This window comes from Mirounga leonina, unplaced genomic scaffold (genome assembly GCF_011800145.1).
Source record: "Mirounga leonina isolate KUSES-001 unplaced genomic scaffold, KU_Mleo_1.0 Mir_150, whole genome shotgun sequence".
Classification (NCBI taxonomy): Eukaryota; Metazoa; Chordata; class Mammalia; order Carnivora; family Phocidae; genus Mirounga; species Mirounga leonina.
Window position 1 is genome coordinate 24,949,845 of NW_023270374.1, and position 10,506 is coordinate 24,960,350.

Below are 10,506 nucleotides of genomic sequence, written 5' to 3' on the forward strand. Positions count from 1 at the left end.
AAGGTCGGGGCACAGGGTCCTTGGCCACGTCTCCAGTAACCCAGGCTTCTGTCCTTAGTCCCTGCTCTGAGCATGGAAGGAGGGAACAGGGGTCTCTGGGGCTGGCAGGACTCGTGGCTGCAAAGAGCCCAAGCCCCTCCGTCTCTGGGATGATGCCCAGGACAGGACTCCTTCCTACAACAGCCAACGCCCAGCCCAACAGGGGGCTTCTCCCCTCCTTAAACCCCTGTAGGGCTGCCCTTGGAGCCTAAGCCTCTACCCGCTTGTCAAGACTGCCAAGGATGGGTCTCTACAGGCCTGGTCACTTCCTACTCCTTCCAGCCCACCGACCCCCCCCTCCCCAGAGGAGGGCTTCTGTACCCATTTGCCCCCTTCCTCATCTGCTTTGAGCCTGTGCTCTGAGGTCCTGACACGTGCCGAAGTCAGCATGCATGTTTGCATGGACAGGTGCAGGCATGCCTGTGTGCCGCATGCATGCGGGAGGGCCCGGCCGCATGTCCTGCATCGTGGGCAGATCCTGAGCATGCTCCCTGAGACGGGTGCGGCCTGTCTTGGAATGGCAGGGACGTAGTACCTTTTCACATTCGTGTGTATCCATATGTCTTTCTACACATGTGCTGGTATGTTGGTCTGTCTTGTCTCCCCTATAGACAGGAAGCCCCAAGCCACACGCCAACGGGCGCTCTGGGAAGGTGACGTCGAGACTAGCCCAGCCTAATTTGGGGATCCTGGTCCTGCTCCAGGAGTCCTCCAGCCTGCAGCCCCCACCGAGGAGGGAGGATTGTCCAGCGCAGGGTGGGGTCCGAGTCAGGGATCGGGGGGCCTGGCTTATAGCGTAGAGGACTTGGTGCTGCGCTGGGGGTCAGGAGGCCCTGCCCCGATGCCCGTGTGACCTTGGGCAAGGCCTTCGAGCTCTGTCTCCACGTTCAATCATCTGGAGAACCCGGGGTTGGATCTATGATTCCTGGCTGCCCCTGAAGCCCTGACGATCGAGATTTTAAGTCGGGGGGCAGGAGTGCGCTAACTTCGTTGGTGGAGACAGCTGTGGCTAGCGCCTGGCCTACGGGCCCTTGCTCGGTCCTGGGGTGTCCTGCTGAAGGGTAAGAGGAGGAGCCATGCCAGGCAGCGGCCCTAACGAGAGGATGACATGGCCTTGTCCGGGCCTCCCCGCGGCACCCCCAACGCGCCCTCTCTCCTCAGCCCCGGGGACACCACCCATCCCGCCCTTCACCCGGACCCGCAGCCTCATGGCCATGTCTCTGCCGGGCAGTAGACGGGCCTCTGCTGGATCCCGCAGGTGAGTGTCCCCTTGGCTTCGGAGGGTGGGAGGAGGGAGGGTCTCTGCCCCACCCCCCACTGCCACCAACTTACAGTGTATCCTTGAGCAAGTCATTTCCCCAGTTTTCCCAGCTTTAGAATGGGCTTGCTATCACTCACCTCCTCCAGGAACTACTGAAGGGCTCAAGGGACACAGTGGATATAAAGTTCTCCGAAGCAGTTTAATAAACCACTGGACCCGAACCATCCTCAGTATTGCTGTTGAGCTTCACAGTGACCAGGGGGGACTCGTGCCGTCCTCCACTCTGACTCACATGGCCCCCCACTTTGACCTGTGTGTGCCCCTCCTCTTGTCCTTACCCCTGCCTGCCCCCTCTGCCCCACCTGCACCAGCCCCTGCAGGGCCCTCCTCGGGGCTCGGGGGACCCTGGAAGTGGAGGACCCCTGGCGAGGGCAGATGGGACCCCACCCTTGGCCCCGCCCAGCCTCCATTCCTGTCCTGGGGAGCCAGGAGGACCAGCCTGCTCCTGGTTTTCCATCTTGATTTGCGCTGTCTGTTCTGTCACCCCTGTCTGTGCGTCCCCCTCTCCCCGCTGCTTCTCTTCCCGGCCCGTGACCCCGCAGCGGGGGCCCTTTGGGCCGCAGCGGCCTGGCGGTGTTCGCCCAGTGTCCGCAGGTGCCTGCCAGCCCGAGCGAGCACCTGCCTCTTCTTCCTGCCTCCAGGCGCACCTCTCCCCCCGTGAGCGTGCGGGACGCCTACGGCACCTCCTCTCTCAGCAGCAGCAGCAACTCGGGCTCCTGCAAGGGCAGCGACAGCAGCCCCACGCCCAGGTAACCCCTCCCCGTGCCCGGCTGGCGATGCACCTGCACCCCGCGCCCCGGCTGCGCGGGTGGGGACCGGCCGACTCTGGCTGCGCGACCTCCAGCAGCTCATTCCCCCAGAGCCTCAGCTCCTGCCCGAGAGAGGGAAAGGTGACGCCCGGCTGCACACTCTGGGACTCCCTGTCCCAAAGACAGGGGCTTACATGAGCCAGGGGTGATGCTTTCAGAACCGGGGCCCAGCGGCAGGCAGCTCCCTGAAGTGTCGGGGACCCCGTCCCGTCTTCCTGCTCTACCGTCCTTGGGGTACAGCTTTTGCCCTCGCCCTTACCAGAGGCTCCTACACCTCCAGGCATCAGGTCAGCCTCGGGGCCAGGAAGGAAGAAGGTAGAAAGGCCACCCCCCCCCCCCCCCCCCCGACAACACACCCATGTTTTCTGAGAAGGGACACTTGCCCAGGAATTCCGTCTACGCCTTGCCGGCTGGCACTGAGACATAGGATTGGGTGACAGCTGCCGGCCAGGTGGTGTGGGGAGCGCCAGCGTTGTCCCTGGTACCCTGCCACCGTGCACAGAATTGGGGTTCTCTTGGGGGAAAAGGCAGGAACGGAGAGCAGCAGGCTCCTAGGGCGTCTGCCGTCCTGCTCTCCTCGGGGGGTCCACCTGCGCCCTGGCAGAGCTGCGGCAGGTTTGGGAGGTGGAGTGTGTTACAATGCAGCACATGCTATGTTGTGCACTCCAGAGAGGGGAATGGAACTGGAAAAGCAGGCTGCGGAGGCAGGTGAAGGGAAGCTGAGCGCTCCATCCTGATCCCCCGGAGGAGCCCGGAGCTCGGGGAGTGCGGGCTGGGCATTCATTCTTCCAGTCCCTGAGTCTTTCCCTTATCCGTCAAGTAGGGCTAACATCCCGCAGGCTTCGGTGAGTTGATGTCTTGGCTGGTCTTGCCCTTCCAGCGGAGAGGGTGTCGTTGGTGTGAAGTGATGTTCAGATCACACTGAGGGAGCCGTTCTCAGAGTTTTCCACCTCGACACACATGATGGGTGACACACACACGCAGGACCCACGCCCCAGCCTCCTGGCCGGGACCCCACCCTGAGTGCAGGGGGCGTGAGCGGGATGATGTGCTCACATTTTGCAAAGTATACGATTGGCAACTTGAACACCTTCTCATTAGTAGCAGATTTTTGCAGTGCACGTCATAACTGCAGCGCAAGGGACTGTCCCAGCCCTGAGGTTGAGCACTGCCCCCGTGGGAGGGTCTTCTTGCCCATGTGGATGGTAGCCATTATGGGCGAGCAGCAGGGCCTCGGCTGTGGCCTCAGTGCAAACAGGTGTTCCGAGGCGGGAACAGCGGAGACCCACGGATTATAGTATGTTCTTCTTCTCGGTTATTCATATATTTTTTCCGCAAAGATAGAGCTAATGAATAAAAATGTATGAGTGTGAAATGCTATATTAGAAAAAATCCACTCATGAAAGCAAATGGGAAGAGTGAGAACAGCGTCTTCTCTGATTCTCCACTGTACTGGTTTAACTGGTTTGCCCGGGGCCCGGGGAGGAACCCCTTCTCACTCACCGCAGCTCCGCGCCCCTCTAGCGCGAGTCCTGGCACGGCGGCCCACAGACGGGGCGTCCCCAGCTCCGACCCGCGCCACCCCTCTGCCCCTTGTCACGCGGAAAACAGGCTGGCGTGTGATAGGCCTTGAGTTAAACCTAGGGACCACGGGGTGAGTCAGTAGAAGAGAATCCGCCCCTTTCTCTCCACCTCTAGCCCCACGCTCTCTGCAGCGGCTGACGGTTTACGAAAACTTTTCCCTCCAACATTAGGCAGCTCCCGCGGAACCTTTCAAACTGCCTCCTCGGCGGCTGCTTCGGCAAACCCGGCCTGTCTGCAGACCTGTGGGTGTCATCGCCCCTCCCTAAGCCCCGGGGGTCCGCGTGCCCTGAAGGGGCAGCGTTGGGTGGCCACAGGGCCTCTGGTGGGCTGTGTGAGAGCCCGTCCACTGTTCGGCCGAGACCCGGGCAGCCTTTCTGGCACACGCGGCCGCAGGAAGCCTGGGCCGTAGCATGCTGGAACCGGGTGCTGTCCTTCTGGGGGTGAGGCCGCCCTCCTCCACTGGGCCGGGGTGCCTCCACCGTGCAGTGCTGAGACCCGGGTGCGCTCGCCACACACACACGCACGCACACACACATGCACGCACACACGCACGCATGCACACCCACGCACACACATGTGCACTCATGCACACACGCGCACGCGTCTGTGCCCCCCCAGGCTGGGCAGCAGGTGGAGCCGGCTTGCTGCCACCTGAGGGCACAGCTGTGGACGAGGGGATGCCCAGAGCCAGGGGGTGTTCACACTTGTGTGTGTGCGTGCCCTCGAGCACGGGCGTGTGCCTGCATTTGCGTGAACCCGTGTGTGGGCTGTTGTGCTGGTCCTTGTGAGTGTCCCTGAGGGTGGCCGCAGGGCGGTGGGGAGGCACGGGCACGGGCGTGTACACACGGAGGTGGGCGTGCAGGCACACGTGGACCAGGCGTGTGCGTGGCCGGGCGAGCGCGCTTGTACGTGAGGACAGCGAGGAGGGCACCAGAGTGCGTTTGCAGACAGCGGAGCCTGCACGCGCGTCTGCGCTCCCGGTCCCCCCCAGGGTCCGGCAGGCCAGGCCGTAAGGCTCTCAGCTCTGAGGGTGCGTCCTCCTACACAGGGCGGGGTCCTTCCCCCCCCCCCCGCCGCAGGCCCTGGGAGAATTACACAGGGAAGGCGCACCCGCCCCCCCAGCCTCTGGCCCCCCCCTCGTTCTCTGGGTTCGGAGACCGGACACCGGAGTTCTGGGATCCCCCCCGGGACTGAGATGGCAGCATCAGTGGGACGCCCTGCATGGTGCCGGGCCGTGCGCTGGCTCTGTCATGCGTCCCCACCCGTAACTAGGGGAGCCCCAGGCTCCCCACTGTGGTCTTCACTCAGAAGAGCTTTAATAAATCCTGCCTTCCAGAAGGCCCGGGTGCTCTCAGGCCCACACGGGCTGCCGCGGAGGCCTAGCCCGGAGCCATCTGGTGGCCGTGGGACCAGGACGGTGAGGGACGGCTTCCCCGCTGACACGTGTCCCCTTGCAGGCGCTCCATGAAGTACACGCTCTGCAGCGACAACCACGGCGTCAAGCCCCCCACCCCGGAGCAGTACCTGACCCCCCTGCAGCAGAAGGAGGTGTGCATCCGGCACCTGAAGGCCCGGCTGAAGGACACCCAGGACCGGCTGCAGGACCGGTGAGCTGCCAGCCAGGGGCAGCCCTGGGGACACGCCGCCTTCTCCACACTCAGAGGCCCCAGGGCCCTGGGCACTTCTGGGAGGAAGGAGTGGCTGAGGGCTTCCCGGCACCCAGCCTGCCCTTTCCCTTCCGGCAAAGGCCCGTAGGACCCCCTTTCTAGAGCCCCAAGCCATCCCCCTCCTCCCATCCGCTGCTCTCCCGGCCAGCCTGCTGGTCCTCCCCACACCCATGGCAGTGCTCTCTCAGTTTGAGCCTGGTGGCCCCTGTGGGCCACTTCTTGTCCCCTGGCTCCTTCCCAGCTGGAGAGCAGGAGCCCAGGGCATTCTCCTTGGCTTACCTTCCCTGCGGGGGGAGAAACAACCTGCCGGCCCCTTTGCTTCCGCCCAGGGAGTCACCAGGGGGCTCTTGGCCCACGGGTTCAGGCCCCAGAGGCCTTTCTGCTCATGTACTTACAGACGATGGGACATCATGAGAAACCTTTCTCGAGCTCCTACTCAGCCCCGGGGTCCCCCGGGAGCCCCCGCGATCCCCTCTGAGCTCACTCTCCGGACCTGAGGGCCAATCCTGACCCTCTCGGCTGCTACCTTTCTGGGCCACCGGCTTCATCTTTATGACCGCAGCTTCAGCACTGCCCCCAACTCTTCGCCATCTCCTCTGGACAGTGTCCGAACAGGCAGCCGACTCTGAGTTGCCCTGGGCACTGGGGGCCGGGGCAGGCCGACACGATCATGGCTTCTTTCCTCTTTGCTCTTTTTGTAAAACTATGCAGCGTGATGCACACGTCACTCACAGCCCGTAGAGTTCCCCTCTCTCAAGTGTACCACTCAGCGATGTTTCGTGTAGGCACCGAATCATGCAACCCTCACTGGTATCTGGTCCCAGAACATTCTCATCACCCCAGAAAGGAAGGCCATTCCCGGTAGTAGTCGTGGCCCAGGCCCCTGGTAACCACTCGTCTTTCTGTCTTTATGGATTCGTCTGTTCTGGACACCGCATATAAACGGAAGCCTGTAATACGCGTGAGCGTGGCTTCCATGGCCAGAGCTTTGCCAAGCAGCCGATGCGGTTTGGCTCTGCTGTGGTTCTGAACTACGGGAAGTTACAGGTGGCATTCTGTGGCCTCCTTCTCTGTTGAGTTGGCATTTCTATGTTTATTTCCCGTCATCTTCTAGGTGATGCCCTGGGTCTGCCTGGCCACTTGCACTCACGGGCTCAGGAAGCAGACAGCCCGTCTCCCGGCTTCCCTTCTGGGGCTGGCCCAGTGGCTTGGGCAGACCATCTGCCCTGCGTGGTTTGGGCACGCCGCCCTGGCATGGACGGGCCCCACCTTAAATCCCTGGCCGCTCTCTGCCTGCTAGTCCTGCAGGGACCCATGGCAGCTCTTTGCCGCACGCGCTCCGCGTGTTCACTTTGATACCCGTCTCCTGCAGTAACCTACCTTCTCCATAAAGAAGCTTCTACCCCCTGTGCTTTTGTTTGCTGTGCCCCACTTCCTGAGATGGCCTTGCCCCCATGCTGCTCCCTGGGCAAACTCATCCTTCAAGGCTCAGTTCAACTGTAATGTCCTAGACAGGGTGGGGAAGCCAGAGCTGCCTGGCCTGGGGTCCCACCAGCTCCAAGGAGAGAGGGGCAGGGCCCAGCCCCACGGAGCATGCCCAATCCCTTCCTCCAAGCAGCTCCTCCCTCCCGGCACTCGGCGTCAGTGTGGCAGGTTTCCCTAGAAGGAACGCCAGTAAGGGCCCCGTGCCCAGTGGCCCGTCTGTCATGGCCACTCTGAGCCGCTCTGGTTCCCCGCTGCCATCACGGCGCTGTGTCCTGGTAGGCGGGCCAGTCCGCCCCTTCCCAGGTAATGCCATTGCTGACCTTGCCGGCCACCGCAGCCTCTCAGCCCGGACCCCTCGACGTTCCGCAGAGCACACTTCCTGGCCTCATTTCCTGAACTGACCCTCCCATCTGACTCCGCAGAGCGCACGGTGCTTGATCGGGGATGGTCCCTCTGCTGGGCTTCTCACCCTCAAAGTGACAGTCAGCCCTGTGTGCATTGCGTTTCCGTGAATGTGGGGCACGTGGGCCGCATGGCTGGGGTGGGTGCCGGGGTGGGTGTGCCCCGCCCCCCCTCTCCCCGCAAGACCTGCTGGCTCGGGAGTGGCTTTCCTTCACCCTCACGGCCTTCACCGCATCCTGCCCCGTCTCACGCTGCCTTTTCCGCCAGACTTGATAGGATGTTCTTCTAACTCGCCTCCCTCCGCTGCACCCCAGATTCGTCTGTGACTCGGGGTGCCCGTGTCTGCTTTGCTTGGCGCTGGCCTCTTCTCTCGGAAATGGCCTGTGCCTTCTTGTCCATCTTTTGGGCCCATCCCCTTCACAGTAGATACAAAGCAGAGATGACCAGTGTGGATAAAAGAGAGCCACCTGTGGTCACCGTTTTCCTCTGCCGCACCCACCACATTTCATCCCCCGCACTGAGGGGAGGCGTGAGGCCGGCAGCCCCCCCCCCACCCGCCACATGGTGGCAGTAAGTTCCACAGCAAAGCAGAGCAGCCCGCTGCCTCCCCCCTCCGGGGGCTCCGGCGGGGGACCCCCGAGGACAGTCTGCACCACCGGCTTTCGTAGGGGCAGAGATTTTACGTTTAGTTCTTATTGTCTTAGGTTAAGATTTTAAAATAGATGTGTTTGGTTTTTATAGCAGTAGGCATTTATTTATACACTGAGCGTCTTTCTTGTCTAATGTCTCCTGTAGGTGATGGATTTAAGTGGGGACGGTCGTCTGCATTTCAGCCTCCAGGGCTGAGGATGCAGAGGGGCCTAGACATTTCTTCTCCCCCTACCCTGACCCCGGGGGATGGGGGGAGGAGGCCCCTTGGCCACCCCCTCACCCCCTCTGGAGTGAGAAGGAGGCACTGAGTCAGGGCTTTTGTGTCTGGCTCTGGGCCAGGAGGCACACAGGTCCTCTGTCCTGGGTGACAGCCCTTCCCTGCTTGTCCTTGGTGGTGGTGACAGGCCAGGCAGCGAGCATGTGTGTCTCCTCTGCTCCCAGGGACACCGAGATCGATGACCTGAAGACGCAGCTGTCGCGCATGCAGGAGGACTGGATCGAGGAGGAGTGCCACCGCGTGGAGGCCCAGCTGGCCCTGAAGGAGGCTCGCAAGGAGATCAAGCAGCTCAAGCAGGTCATCGACACAGTCAAGAACAACCTGATTGATAAGGACAAGGGGCTGCAGAAGTACTTCGTGGACATCAACATCCAGAACAAGAAGCTGGAGACGCTGCTACACAGCATGGAAGTGGCCCAGAACGGCATGGCCAAGGAGGATGGTGCCGGGGAGTCGGCCGGCGGGTCCCCTGCCCGCTCCCTCACCCGCAGCTCCACCTACACCAAGCTGAGTGACCCCGCCGTCTGCGGCGACCGCCCCCCCAGCGACCACCCGGGGGCCTCTGCTGAGGACGGGGCTGACAGTGGCTTCGCGGGGCTGACCGAGGACACGCTGAGCCGGACGGACGCGCTGGAGGCCAGCAGCCTGCTGTCGTCGGGGGTGGACTGCGGCCCGGAGGAGGGCTCGCTGCACAGCAGCTTCGGCCTGGGTCCCCGCTTCCCCGCCAGCAACACCTACGAGAAGCTGCTGTGCGGCCTGGAGGCCGGGGTGCAGGCCAGCTGCATGCAGGAGCGCGCCATCCAGACGGACTTCGCGCACTACCAGCCGGACCTGGACGCCATCCTGGAGAAAGTGACCCAGGCCCAGGTCTGCGGGGCAGTCCCTGAATTGGGGGTCGGGGGCCCAGAGCTGGAGCCCCACCCCCTGGGGCCCAAAGACCCCAACTCCGCCGTGGTGGTGACGGTGGGTGACGAGCTGGAGGCCCCAGAGCCCATCACCCGAGGGCCGAGCGCGCACCGGCCGGGGGCCAGCCCCGGCCCCGGCCCCGGCCCGTCGGTGAGCGTGGCGTGCCCGGTGGAAGAGGAGGCGGCGGCGGCCGCCGAGAAGGAGCCCAAGAGCTACTGGAGCCGCCACTACATCGTGGATCTGCTGGCCGTGGTGGTGCCGGCCGTGCCCACGGTGGCCTGGCTCTGCCGCTCGCAGCGGCGCCAGGGCCAGCCGGTTTACAACATCAGCTCGCTGCTGCGGGGCTGCTGCACTGTGGCCCTGCACTCCATCCGCAGGGTCAGCTGCCGCTCGCTGAGCCCGCACGGCCCGGGCGCCCCGGCCCGCAGCTCCCAGCTGTGAGCGCCGCCTGACCACGGACGGTGGGGCTGCCGCTCTCCCTCCCGCTCGTGCCCCGGGGGCCTCGTCTTACTTCCGTTTGGGGTTTGGGAGTGGCTCGTTCGGGACGTGAACAGTGTCGGGGGGCTGGCAGTCGGGGTTGGGGGAAGGCACCCTCAAACTGTGACAGAGGACAAGGGAAGAGAGACCAAAGGCAGGGAGGCACGCCGAAGGGACGCACTGCAGAGAGGGGAGGTGGGCAGGTGCCCCCACCCGGCCCTGTCCACCTGGACCTCCGCACGGGGCCGCCCGCCCACCCCCTCCTCCCTCCCCGAAGTCTCCGGTGTGTCGATGTGGGGAGGCGGGGCCTGACGTGCCCACGGGAGCCCCGCGCCCCCACCCCCGTGTCCCGCCCCCACCCCCGTGTCACCGCCCACGCCCCTCCAGCCGCCCCCTGCCCTCAGTCCAGCCTTCTGGGCCAGTATTAGCTCCTCGCCCAGAGCACAGGCCACCGGCCCAGGACTCGGAGCGGGGTCTGCAACCCCCGGGCCCCGGCTGCAGTTCCAGCGTCTTCCGGCCGCTCCCCGCTCTGGGATTCGGAAGCCTCGTCCGGCCATAGGCACGGGCCGGAGGAAAGACGGGGCGATGTTGGGCACGAGGCGGCAGAGCGCAGCGTGGCTCTTGTGTCTGTTCGTCCTGGACCTTCCCCAGGCTCCGCTTCCCTGTCGCCGCGTCTGGCTGTGTCAGATCGTTCTTCCCGTGAGAGCTGAGCCGGACAGGCTGGTGCTGGGGCTGGAGCGTCTGCGGGCCCCAGAGGAGGAGGCAGGGGGCTGGCAGCCCAGGGGGCCTCCTCCAGCCCTTCTGAGACAAGGTCCTGCAGTCCGGGAGGCGGGGCTGGACTCGGCAATCCTCAGCTGCTTTGAGAAGCCCGACGACTGCCCCTGGAGC

General features: G+C 63.9%; 1 protein-coding gene across 1 annotated transcript; it reads left to right on the forward strand.

Moving 5' to 3' along the window:
* The first annotated feature begins 807 nt into the window (after positions 1–807).
* On the forward strand, positions 808–9,898 carry SNPH (syntaphilin). The gene is made up of 4 exons (XM_035005685.1): positions 808–1,297; positions 2,002–2,109; positions 5,211–5,360; positions 8,400–9,898. Exons 1-4 carry the CDS (start codon positions 1,116–1,118, stop codon positions 9,580–9,582), a joined length of 1,623 nt encoding a protein of 540 aa, XP_034861576.1. The 5' UTR covers positions 808–1,115; the 3' UTR covers positions 9,583–9,898.
* Positions 9,899–10,506: the final 608 nt, after the last annotated feature.

Bases quoted from the DNA above. Each gene is read 5' to 3' on its own strand.
- SNPH (XM_035005685.1), top strand. From the start codon at position 1,116: ATGCCAGGCAGCGGCCCTAACGAGAGGATGACATGGCCTTGTCCGGGC. The intron at 2,110-5,210 runs GTAACCCCTCCC...GTCCCCTTGCAG, and splicing joins GACAGCAGCCCCACGCCCAG to GCGCTCCATGAAGTACACGC. The intron at 5,361-8,399 runs GTGAGCTGCCAG...CTCTGCTCCCAG, and splicing joins CAGGACCGGCTGCAGGACCG to GGACACCGAGATCGATGACC.